The 13103-nt window shown below is 37.6% G+C and overlaps 1 protein-coding gene across 1 annotated transcript in view; it reads right to left on the bottom strand.

The window, feature by feature from the left end:
• The window catches only part of Pld5 (phospholipase D family member 5), a 342516-nt gene that overhangs the window by 23254 nt on the left and 306159 nt on the right, over window positions 1–13103 (bottom strand). Inside the window, exon 6 of the mRNA XM_042674470.1 lies at window positions 5900–6097. Coding sequence (XP_042530404.1) covers window positions 5900–6097 — 198 coding nt within the window. The remainder of the gene's footprint in view (window positions 1–5899; window positions 6098–13103) is intronic.

Raw genomic sequence — 13103 nt, 5'->3', positions numbered from 1 at the left:
GCATCCATCAGTGATCAAGGTAAGATCCTTGTTCTGTGGACCTCTGCTGTATAACATAGCATTGCAGCGATCTCTCTTTGCAGTGATCCACTCAAACAACTCATGAGCTGTTTGCTGTGTATCTCTTATACCATGAAAATATACTTGTAGAATTAATGTAAAGTGTTTCCTAAATATATGGTGGAGTTTCGATGAGCCCAACGTCCATTTTAGGTATTTCAAGACACGTGGAATCAGATCTTTACTAACATTTACCTGCTGTGTTCTTTCCTGTATTTCATTGCCTAATTCAAGGGCTAAAACACTGAAGCAGATGTTTCACATGTCTACATGCCCCTTCATCTGGGTCTTAATAATACTTCCTTGTGTGTGCTAAGTGTGTTCCACAGTCCTTGGCCTTCATGAAGAACTGACTCAAGTATAAATGAATGGAAAAGAATGTCTGACTGCTTTGGAAGAGGATATCGACTAGTTCCAACTGTATAATTAGAGAGAAGGTTGTTGAGTTTCCCCCTTCGTACTCCAGAATGAATTTTCTGAGCCTGGTACTGTGTATTCCTTATTTCATAGTAAAGTTGAAGGAGAGTGAAAGTAGAAATCCTCTTCTATATTTCAACTCTTTGATAATGTATTAGCAATCAAGAATTCTTAAAGTGCTTTTTTTCTAGGTTTCTCAATTAGATAATAAATACCTTATACGTGTACATAATTTGTTAGGTATGTCCATCGAATATTTGCCTTGAAAAGACATTAATGGATTTTTAAATTTATTTCATGATGCTCTTCTGGCTTTTGAAAAGGCTACACTATTTCTAGGAAGCTTCAGAGTAAAATATAACAAACTTTGACAAGAAAATCCACAAAAGGGAAAAATATTTGTAAATCATATATCTGATAAGGTGTGTGTGTGTGTGTGTGTGTGTGTGTGTGTGTGTGTGTGTGTGGTGTGTCTGCTGATCCTCTAAGTCTTGAACTAAGGTCCTGGGTGCTGATCTTGAGCATTTTTGCATGAGGCTCTACCACTTAAGCCACAGTTCCACTTCTGGCTTTTTAGTGGTTAATGAGAGATATGAGTTTCATAGACTTTCTTGCCTCAGTTGGCTTTGAATTGAACTCAGATTTCGGACTCCAGAGTAAGATTGTAGATGTGAGCCACTGGTGCCTGGCTTGATAAGGGTATTCTATACAGAATGTAAAAAGACTTCTTACAACTTAATTACAAATTTAATTCTTGAAAATTTAAATTAAAACAGGCAAGTTATTTAGTAGCTATTTCTGCAAAAAGATATACAAGTGGCTAATAAGCACACTAAAAGATGAAAATCAAGACCACAATGAAATACAGTTCATACCTACTAGGAAGGATAAAATGAAACAGAAGATAACAATTGTTGACAGAATGTGAAAAAATGCAACTCTCATATATTTTGCTACTAGGATTATAAACTGGTACAACAAAGTTAGAAAACAGCTGGGCAATTTATTTAAATGTTCAAAGAGCATAAAGTACTCAAAAATTATATTCCTAAATAGAAGTCCAAAAGACTTGATAATGACAATCAAATAAAAATATAGCTATACATGTTCATATTTGCAATAGTCACCATAACCAGAGGTCAAAACACTAGAATGTCTATCCACTGAGAGATACATGAAGAAAATGTGACATATCCAAACAATGTTATTTGGACAGTTAAACTTGAGTGTGATGGCTTGTACTTGTAATCTCCCAGTTACTTGGGAGATGGAAAGAGGATCAACATGTAACAATTGGCCTTGGCAAAGTTAGCAGGACACCATATGTATAAAAAAAAAGGAAAACTAAAAGCAAAAGAACCAGCAATCTGGCTCAATGATGGAATGATTTTTAGAAATCATGAGTCTGGTCTTCAGTACAACCACTACCACCACCACCAAAACAAACAACAAAAGAACTGATTCATGCTACAATATGGATAAACCTATGAAACATGCTAGATATGAAACATGCTAGATAATATATTGTATTTTTGTATTTGGAAGAAATGGCCAGAAAAGATAAATCTATAAAGTAGATTCGTGTATGCCAGAGGCTTGGAGATGGGGAAAATGGAAAGTGTCTTCTGTCTGCTAATGATTATGGGCTTTTCTTTGTGAAGGAATGTTCAAAAACTAGATGGTGGCAATGATTGAAAAGCTCTCTGACTATACTAAAAATCATGAAGGGTATACTTCAAAATAATGAATTATCGCCCAGTAAAGTTGTCAAAATGTAATGAATAATATATACTGGAGACTCTAAACAGGGAGGTATTTATCACCTAGCAACCCAAGGACCCTTTCTAAATAACTTGGTCTACATGACTGATTGTTGGATGAACTAAATAATAAACAAGAAAAGATGAAGTCTGTCTAGCATCTAGATGAATAAAAATGGACTGTGAACTAGTTAGGCTTTATTCTAGAAAGCAAATGTGCATTATTACTTTTCAGTACATTATTTTAAAGTTTCTAAAAGTGCATCTAGCTATCATTCCCATCTTTAAGGGGAGATATAAGGTATTTAGAATTGTCTGACCCCAAGTTACTAACAATCATGTACTTAAATCTATCCAAATAATTCCTTGAATTCCATGAGAAAATTAGAAATATCCATATCATGGGACCTATGATTCTTTGAGTATAGATTACTTCTAGCTTACTTAATATAATTTTTCCAAGTCTTTCCATTTCCTAACAAATGGGGTGGTGTCATTCCTTCTGATGGAGGCATAGAATTCCATTATATATATATATATATATATATATAATTCAATTATATATATAATTCCATTATATATATAATTCCATTATATATATATATATATATATATATATATATGCTGCATTTTCTTGATCCATTCTACTGAGGGGCATCTGGATTGGTTCCATATCTTAGCTACGGTAAATATGATGAAATAAACATAGCAGAAGAGGTCAAAAGCTATGTACATATGAACACATAACCTGATGCTAAGCGAAATGAACCCCAAGATAGAGACACAAGAGATTTTATCTTTCTTGTTGCTCTTTTTAATTTAGTTATAATGTGCTATGTAATTTTTTTGTTTCTTTGTATGTTCTTCCCCCATGGTACAACCCCTGTCGTCACTGTATTTAGTTCTGGTATCCTGTATATACATTTCTGGTGTCCTTGTATATACATTTTTCTAATTTGGGGAGGGAAAGGGAAGTAACAAAATGCTGAAATAAGGATACAGGATGACCCATTGTAACAATGAGATGTACAAGACACTATGTTGAAAAGGAACTTCACAATTTTGCGGGGTGGGAGGGGGAGGGAGGAGTTGGGGAGGTGGGGAGGGAAGCGCTGGGAGGGGAAAAACAAAGGAGGAGGTAACGATGCTCCATAGAAAATGGACTCATTACCTTGCTCATGTAACTGTAACCCCTCTGTACAGTATCTTTACAATAAAAATATATATTAAAAAAGAAATATCCATATCATAATTTGAAATTTATATTTAACTATGCTAACATAGCAAAAGAAGCTCAGGGACAGAGCCCAGGCCCTGAGCTCAAGTCCTATGACTGGCAATACATACATACATACATAACTAAAATAAATAAGAGATACTTCTTAAATTATTTTATAAATCTTTCATCACCCATTTTTCCTATTCATATTTAGGGAGATCTGTTATTTAATAGAAACTACTTTGACCTTTTGTTGTCCCTTCTAGTAGTACTTTTATACATATTTAGAATGTGGTTTCATGTAAAAAGGCAAAAAAAGATATAATCCGACACTATTTCAAACGTTCTTTAGTAGGTAAGCATCATTATTATAAATGTACTGATATCAACCAAGAAAGAAATAGCACGAATAAATTCAAGGCATGATTTAAAAAAGTTTCTTGGAGCATCAGAATCAATCCAAACGCTTGATTCATAACAGACTCCTAAGGTCTTACCTCAGATGCAATAGGTCAGCTCAGAGTGAAAGGCAGGTAAATCTGCATTAAACATCAGTCCCTAGATGACTTGAAGCTGTTTAGAGTTTACTGACTAGGGCTGCAGAGCCAAATATTTACACTGCCTATTCCCAGTGACATTGATGGCTAGCAGTGAAGGGATGTACCACAGTAGTGAGGATGGGGCGGGAGTTGTGAATTTTGGGTGGGGGCAGAGGCCTTGGAGCTCAGTGCAAATAGTCTTGTGCACTGAGTGGACTTCTTGACCTCAAACCCTAATCAAAGACAGCAGTCCTAACTTTGGTCTCCTTTATATACTGAGATTTCTTGAGATTTGTCTCATCAACGAGTTCCTTAGTCATCATAATGTGCAGTGTACATATGTGAAAATGGAAGCTAGTAACTTGAGAGGATAGATAGGGAGTGATGGAAGGGGTGGAACTCATAAACTGATAGTGCTGAATCGAAACCTCTTTGTACAACTACTTAAAAAATAATAAAAGGGTTCTCCTGTTAAGGACCTTTCAGAATCACACATGGAGTGTGGCTAATTGGCTCTAGAATCAGAAGACCAGGGAGTGGTGGCTCCTTGGAACTTCCCATGGGACAGACTTGGTACAGTAGAAAACTTTTAGTTGTTTCCTTTGTAAAATAGTCTCAACCCCATGCTTATGATAGGGTGACTGTGGATCAAGGTAGGCAAGTTGAAGTACCTAAAACTTGGATTGATTATTAAGATTCATTAATGTGAGCATAAGCAAGGAAACCTACTAGGGTTGGAAGCATGGGTCAGTTGGTAAAGTTCCAGCCAATGAGCAAAAGCATCAGGTACTGAGTTTGAGTACCAGGCTCCAACAAAAAAAAAAGAAAAGAGACGACAAATATTAAGATGTTAAGTATTGAGGAGTGGGCCACAACTATTCCTTTACAAATTTTTTTTCTTGTAAAGATGCTATCAGAGGGGTTACAGTTACATGAGTAAGGTAATGAGTACATTTCTTGTCGAGCATTGCTACCCCCTCCTTTGTTTTTCTCCCACTATCCCTTCCCATCACCCTTACTCCACCCCCACCCCCCAGCCAAAGTTCTAAAGTCCATTTCCAACATAGTGTCTTGTGAATATCATTGTTGCAATGGGTCATCCTGTGTCCTTGTTTCAGCGTTTTGTTATTCTCCTTCCCCTCCCCAAATTAGATAAATGTATATACAAGATGCAAGGTACCAAAATCAAATACAGTGACAACAGGGATTCTATGCTTCCACCAGAAAGAATGACACCACCGCATTTCTTAGGAAATAGAAAGACTTGGAAAAAAATTATATTAAGTGAAGTAAGCCAGACCCAAAGAAATATAGGTCCCACAGTTTCCCTTATTTGCAACAATTAGTATATGTCTAGGATAATTTTATCAGATGGGCAGAAAAGCTCAAAAGCTATGTACATATGACCATATAAGATGACGCTAAGCAAAATAAACCCCAAGATACGGGTACAAGAGGGTTTCCTTTGTTGTTGTTTTTAATGTACTATGTAATTTTTTTGTTTCTTTTGTATGTTCTTCCTCTTACGGTATATCCCTGTTGTCACTGCATTTTTTTTTAAGTGCCTGTTCTGGGTCTTGAATTCAGAGCCTATGTATTCTCTGAGCTCTTTTGCACCTAAGTACTCTACTACTTGGGCCACAGCTCCACTTCTGACTTTTTTGTAGCTAATTGGAGATAAGAGTCTCACAGACTTTTCCTGCCCAAGCTGTCGTTGAACTGTGATCCTCAGATCTCAGCCTCCTGAGTAGCTAGGATTATAGTCATGAGCCACTGACATTTGTCCCATTCTAATTTTTTTTAACTTTAAACAATTATATCACAACATTCCAACTTGACAAAGAGCTTTTAAAGAAAAGAGAGGGGAAAGAAGGGAGGAAGAAGGGAGATGACAGACAACTCACCGACACAAATGCTTGTGACTTGGTTTCATTCAGCTGAAGCTGCAATTTCTTTTCATTGTCATAGACTCCGTAGAGTCTCTTGGACCAGGTCTGAGGCACTCTGCTCTTGAATTTTAATGAACTATATAAGGCAAATATCCTTTGTAAATCTAGGACTAGGCAGCTGCAGTTGTAGAAGATGACACCAAGTTCTTTCATCTGTGAAATTAAAATGGAGAACATCAATGCCGGGTACATTTGATGATGTTATTTTCAGGGGGAAAAATGCATAAGAATGCAATAGCAATGACATCTTTTTCTTCGCATTTGTTTTTAACCAGAAATATGTAGATATAGTCATCCATATTATGACATAAGAACATATTTTTTAAATGCTTAAGTATTTAAAGCAAAACTTGCCCTGTCTTGTGCATTTTGGCAGATTAATATATTATTGTATAATATTATATTATAATAATTTTCTCTGTATTCATATATACTTTTTATGTAGAGTCTTCAGATTTGTTTCATTAAATATTTGTTTTTTTGGGATGGGTCCTTAAATCAATAAGATAAAGACCTTTAACTCTAGAGCTGTGGGGCTGAGCTGAACTGGAGAGGAGAGGATGTGTATGTATTAGTAAATATTTATCTCTGATGATGGAAGTAGAACTGGTCGAATAAGGATGTAAGGTTTGCACTTCTTTTGTGGCCAGAGATGTTGAACATTTCTTCATGTGTCTATTGGCCATTCTTATTTCCTCTTCAGAGAAGCCTCTTTTTAAGTCTTTATCCCCCTTGCTAATTGTGTGGTTGTTTCTTTGATAATTTGCTTTTGGGGAATTTAATTTTTTGAGTTCTAAGCATATTTTAGATATGAGGCTTTAGTCTGTTGTATGGCTAGTGAAGATCTCCCATCTGTGGGCTTTCTATTTATCTTGCTAGCTATGTCCTTTGCCATGCAGAAGCTCTTCGTTTTAATGCAATCCCATTTGTTCAACTAGTCTTTGATTTATTGTGTTTCTAGGTCTTTATTAAGGAAGTTTCAACCTGTGCCAAGCAGCCCTAGTGATTCTCCTATCCCTTCCTGTAATGTTATCAGGGTATCTGCTTTTACCTTGATCCATTTGGGACTGATTTTGGTGCAGGGTGATATATAAGAATCTAACTTTAGTTTTCTATACGTGTTTAGCCAATTCTGCCAGCACCATTTGTTGAAGAACCCAGGGACCTCTGTGGTGTGGTGTGATAAGCAGTTTCATGCCTATATTGAGTTATGAGGAAGCAGGTGATAAGGAAAGTGATATTATCAGGCTATGAATTGACAAAGTCCTTTGGTTGTGATATGGAGAAGGAAAAAGGATGAGAACAGCTGGAGATAAGACTGTTTAGCCAGGCTTTGGGGAGGACTAAGGGAGAGTCATGTTCATGTTTCTTTTAATTATATATATATATATATATATATATATATATATGTATTTATTGTAAAGATACTGTACATAGGGGTTACAATTACATGAGCAAGGTAATGAGTCCATTTCCCATAGAGTATTGTTACACCTTCTTTTATATTTCCCCTACCATCCCTTTCCTCCCCACCTCCCCTACTCCTCCCCTCCTCCCACCCTCCATATAGTTGTAAAGTTTGTTTTTAACATACTGTCTTGTACATCTCATTGTTATAATGGGTCAACCTGTATCCTTATTTCAGCGTTTTGTTATTTCCTTTTCCCTTCCCAAATTAGAAAAATGTATATACAAGATGCAGGGCACCAGAATCAAATACAGTGACGACAGGGGTTGTACTATGGGGGAAGAACATACAAAAGAAACAAAAAAAATCACATAATACATTTTAAGTACATTAAGAAGGACAGCAACAAAGATAAAACCTCTTGTGTCCTATCTTGGGGTTCATTTTGCTTAGCATCAGGTTATATGGTCATATGTTCAACCACTTTGGAAAGCAGTATGGAGCCTCCTCAGAAGACTCCACATAGAGCTCCCCTATGACCCAGCAATCCCACTTTTAGGCATTTATCCAAACGATCACAAACAAGCCCATACTAAAGCTACCAGCACAACTATGTTTATCGCAGCATTATTCATCATAGCTAAGATGTGGAACCAACCCAGATGCCCCTCAGTAGATGAATGGATCAAGAAAATTCCATTAAATATGTATATATATATTTATATATATTTATCTCCATCAGAAAGAATGACACCACCCTATTTGTTAGGAAATGGAAAGACTTGGAAAAATTATATTAAGTGAAGTAAGCCAGTAAGCCAGACTCAAAGAAACATAGGTCCTATGGTTTTCCTTATCTTTTTTTTTAAAATGTTTTTTATTGTGAAAATACTGTAGAGGGGTTACAGATACATGAGCAAAGTAATGAGTACATTTCTTATCAAGCATGGTTGCCTCCTCCTTTGTTTTCCCCAACCATCCCTTCCCTACCACCTCTGTAATAACTAGTACATGTCTAGGACAAGCAGAAGAGGTCAAAAGCTATATACATGTTTATGTTTCTTGAACTCAGAGATTTCTGGAAACAGCCAAGAGTAACTAATAATGACTCATTTCGTTCCAGGTTAATGGCTCCTCTATCTGCAAAGTCCTAGCTGACCCAGCCTCGGGGTTTTAAACAGCACTATTCTTACTCATTTGTGTCATTTCCCAGCTTGGGTCAGTGCTGCCACCTTACCTTCTCCAGAATTGCCTGGAGCACTTCACTATTTCTCAGCTCTTTGGCCTCTGTAGTCTTTATTACAGGATTCTCTTGTGGTAGGAGTGGGGCAGAGCTGATGAGTCATTGTTTCTACCTCAGTCAGTAAGTGACCTACAGGACCAGGGCCTTGCTGTCTTCCAAATAAGGCTAAGGAGAGGCTGAGTTTTGTTCTTCTGATCTTGCCTAGGGCAATTGTTGGGAAGAAACAAAAAAATGAATGTAGTCCTAGACCCTGAGCGTAAAGAGCTGTGTTGAAGCCAAGGCTGGTGAATAATCCAGGGCCCTCTATGAGCCATTCAATTTTATCGTCTTTTGTTGTTGTTGTTTTTGTTGGTAAAGGGACTTGAACTCAGGGCCCGGGTACCATCTGTGAGCTCTTTTGTTCAAGGCTAGCACTTTGGAGATAAGAGTCTCATAGAGACTTTTCTGCCTGGGGCTGGCTTCAGACAGTGATCCTCAAATCTCAGCCTGCTGAGTTGCTAGGATTATAGGCATGAGCCACTGGTGCTTCAATGATTTTTATCAAGTCTTTGAGAAATGAGAGGGTTCTGTTTATAAAGTCTGCAAGTGCTTTCCAGCCTGGCCATTTATGAATTTGAGTTGAAAGCACTTTGGTGGTACAATTTCATGCTCACTTTCAGACCTCTTTCTCCTACTTTTCTTCCTTTTCCCCATATTGTCTAGAGAACATCTGTCTACTTTTGGTTTTCTGGCATGACATAGCTGGTGACCCTCTTGGGTGTCGGTCAGACCAGCTGAGTTTGCATGTTGGCTCTGCCATTTGCTTGCTGTATAGCTTGGAGTATATTGCTTAACTCTTAAATTCCAGTTTATGGTTCAATAAGGATAATCTCTGTCTCCAAGTTTGATTTTTAGAATTCAATAATAATCATACTTAGGATCAGTAATATTGACTGAGTGCTTACTTAGCATGTAAATTAGATTTATACCTCCTCATATCTGGGAGTGTGATCTTATTTAGAATATAGTCTTTGCCGATGCAGTCAAAATAAGATGAGGTTATATTGAATTAAGTGAATCCTGAATCTAATAGGATGGATAACTTCATGAAAAAAAGGAAAGTATGGACATTGATATAAAGCACACAGGGCATGGCTATATGAATCCCAGAGTGACAAATCTGCAAGCCAGAGAACACTGAGGATTTCCAGCAGCTGCTAGAAGCTGGAAAGAGACAAGAACAGATTCTCTCAGAGAGCCTTCGGAGTGCACAGGGCTTGTTAGTATCTAGCCTCCAGCTCTGTGAGAAAATTAAGCTTTTCTTCTCTGTAGGTAACAAGTGGATAGTAATTTGTTATGGCAACCCTAGGAAATGGAAGCCTAGGATATACTCCTCACCTTCTTTAAACATGACACTGGATCACTTAGATGTAATTTTTATCCCATCTAATACAGGAGGAAATTAAGGCTTTAAATCAGGGTTGGAGAACATCCAGGCTACTAGCTGTTAAACAAGAACAAACATGTATGCTTCTCAAGTTAAGTTCTCATTAGATGCTTATGGAAAATGTTTATATTAATAATTTAGTATAAGTTATAAGTTCAAATGACCCTGGGTAAAAAAAAAGTTCCTCAACCTTGCTAGATTATCATTCGCCTACCTATAAATGATATGGTTGGTTGACATTTGAGGCTTGGTTTAACTCTTAAGCTTGTATATATAAATCACTACGCTATATTTCCTTTAGCATGTGGCAGTATACAATCCATTTTGTCTATTGTTATTAATTCTAACAAAATCTTTTCTGGCATCTGTGTTTCCTGCTTTGTTTATCACTGAACCTGACACATATTCCTCACGTGGCACATAATACAGTGTATTATGATTTTTGTTTTGGTTGGTCGTAGGTCCTGAACTCTGGGCCTGGGCACTGTCCCTCAGCTCTTCAGCTCAAGGCTAGCACTCTACCACTTGAGTCACAGCGCCACTTCCAGCTTTTATTGCTTATGTGGTACTGAGGATCGAATCCAGGGCCTCATGCAAGGCAAGCGCTATACCACTGAGCCACCCTCCCAGCCCCTGTATTATAATGTTTAAAAATCTGTTATTGTCCCTATGTGACCTCACAGTGTCTGGAGAAAGGGAGCATATTAGGGTCATATTTTTATTTTCAGGACTGGATTCAGAGTTGATAAATAAATAGCCCTGAAATGAATAAATGACAGAGATGAAAACAAACTCCATTCTCAACCCAGGAATCCAAGCATAAGGCCTACCTGATGCCCTCTGATCCTGAGCTTATGCTATAAAAGCCTGGAAGCAGAAAAGCTGGAGATACCACCATGAATCTGTCTGGCCCGGCCAGCTCAGAGACACATCTGAATGAATTTGACAAGCATGGTGCTAAGTGATCAGTACCTGTGTCAGGCCTTAGATTGATCCATGAGCCAAATTTCCACTAAGCCAGCAACAGTGGGGTGCAGAGACCAACACAGGGTGTGTTTTGCATGGGGTGAGGGGGCTGTCGTAACAACACCAACATTACCCAAGTCCCAATGAAGCCAAATAAAAGAAATAGGAAATACTGGGATTCAAAAGGCAAACTCAGTGGCCATGGGTTTCACCATGATTAGATCTCTGGCATCCTTTGGTTTTAAGTGTATCAAACTTATCTGACCTTTTCTGCTTGTCTTAGACATATACTAGTTGTTAGGTGAAATGAACCCCAAGATAAATATTCAAATGTTTTTTCTTTCTTGTGATTGCTTCTAACATGTTCATAAGATGATTTCTTTGTTGTTTTGTATGTCTCTCCCCACAGTATAACTCCTGTGTTCATTGTATCTGATGTTGGTATAATTTGTGGGGGGGGGGGGTGGGAGGGGAGGAAAAAACAAATCATTTAAATAGGGATGCAGGTGGACCCATTGCAATAATGAGATGTACAAATTGTTATGTGGAAAAATGAACTTTACAACTTTGGCCTGGGGAGGGGGCAGGGTGGAAGATGGGAAGGGGTGGGAAGGGGAAACAAAGGAGGAGGCAACAATGCTTGATAAGAAATGTACTCATTACCTTGCCCGTGTAATTGTAACATCTCTGTATGGAATTTTCACAATAAAAAAAAGTGTGTCAAGCTTTGAGTGCTTCTAGAGTTTGAATCTAATAACAAGAGGAAATCAAGTGTGGTTCCTGCTCCTAGCAGGCTCTTTAAGAGTACAGAGCACAGCAGGAGTCAGAAATATCTGTGAAGATAGTGAAGGTGTCTTATGTGAATAGTGCAATCTAGTTCCTATTGCAGAGAACATTGAGGCCATTCATGTCCTTTAGGTAACTTTGCTATTTTGTAGCAGAATTCACATGTGAACCCATTTTGTTTTGACTCTTGTGTTTCTTTTCACTGCATAATCTGGTGTAAACTATCAGTATTCTCACATCTGTGGTAGGGTTTCCCTAGTAATTTCTACCATACAAGAAGAATTTCTTATTTACAAAGTTCTCTGACCCTGTTAATATGAGGACAATTACTTTTTTTCTGTAAGGGTTTCACTATGTAGCTCAGTCTGGCCTGGAACTCTGTCCTGCTTCAGCATCCCAAGCACAGAGATTACAGATTTACACTACCATGTTTGATATAAAGGTCTTCCAAATTGGCTAGCTAAAGCTAAAAGCCTGACAATCCTCAACTAGAGATTTGTATGTGTAAATATGAATATATGCACAAAATATATCTCCACCAAAGAAATGGAAGGAGGAGAGAAAATGGGCATTATTGAAAAGGAATCTGTCTAAGTAGATAAATTAGGCATAGAATTCCATGAAAGTCAGTAGACAAGGTAGTGGGAATCCACTTACAGATTCTGTAAGTGATGAGACTTGGGGGGGACCAGATAGAGTTTTATTAATATTATAGCTCATTTCACTTGCTGTGTGATTTTGGACAAGCTCTTCAACTTCTTTTCCTACTGAGTAAAGAGAAAAATGACCTATGACAACTGTGAGCTTGCATAGACTCTCAGCTGGGTCTTTGTGTTTCTAGGAGCTGGGCTAGCCTGGCTGGGCCGCCTTTGATCTCTTGCAAAAGCATTCCACAAAACATCAAGGTCAGACAAGGCTACACTGAGACCATCCATGATGGATCTAGACAATAAAAGACCACATTGTAATAATGACTGACAGAAAACAGACAAAAACACAATCATGGCTCTACATAGACCAAAGTATGAACATTGTTCAAGCTGTAAAACTGATCAAACATTTTCATATGAGTGATTGCTTTTACTTTACTAACTCCATTTTCCTCAATTCTTACTTTAAGATTTATTAAAATATCCAATCATAGAACTTCCTCCAGTTACTAAAGCAGCTGATATAAACAAAGTCTTGTCTTTAAAAATATGTTCCCCTAAATTAGTTCAAAAGAACCCAAATCCTATAACTTATCCTAAAACCTATTTAGTGTCTTGCCTTACAGTTTGCAAGGTGCCCACTTTCCTTCTTAACAGGCAATGTGTACAGTTCCCCCATT

Source organism: Dipodomys spectabilis, unplaced genomic scaffold (genome assembly GCF_019054845.1).
Source record: "Dipodomys spectabilis isolate Male_0828 unplaced genomic scaffold, ASM1905484v1 ptg000019l, whole genome shotgun sequence".
Classification (NCBI taxonomy): domain Eukaryota; kingdom Metazoa; phylum Chordata; class Mammalia; order Rodentia; family Heteromyidae; genus Dipodomys; species Dipodomys spectabilis.
The sequence above is the reverse complement of the archived record's forward strand: the minus strand, read 5'-3'. Positions and strand labels throughout refer to the sequence as shown.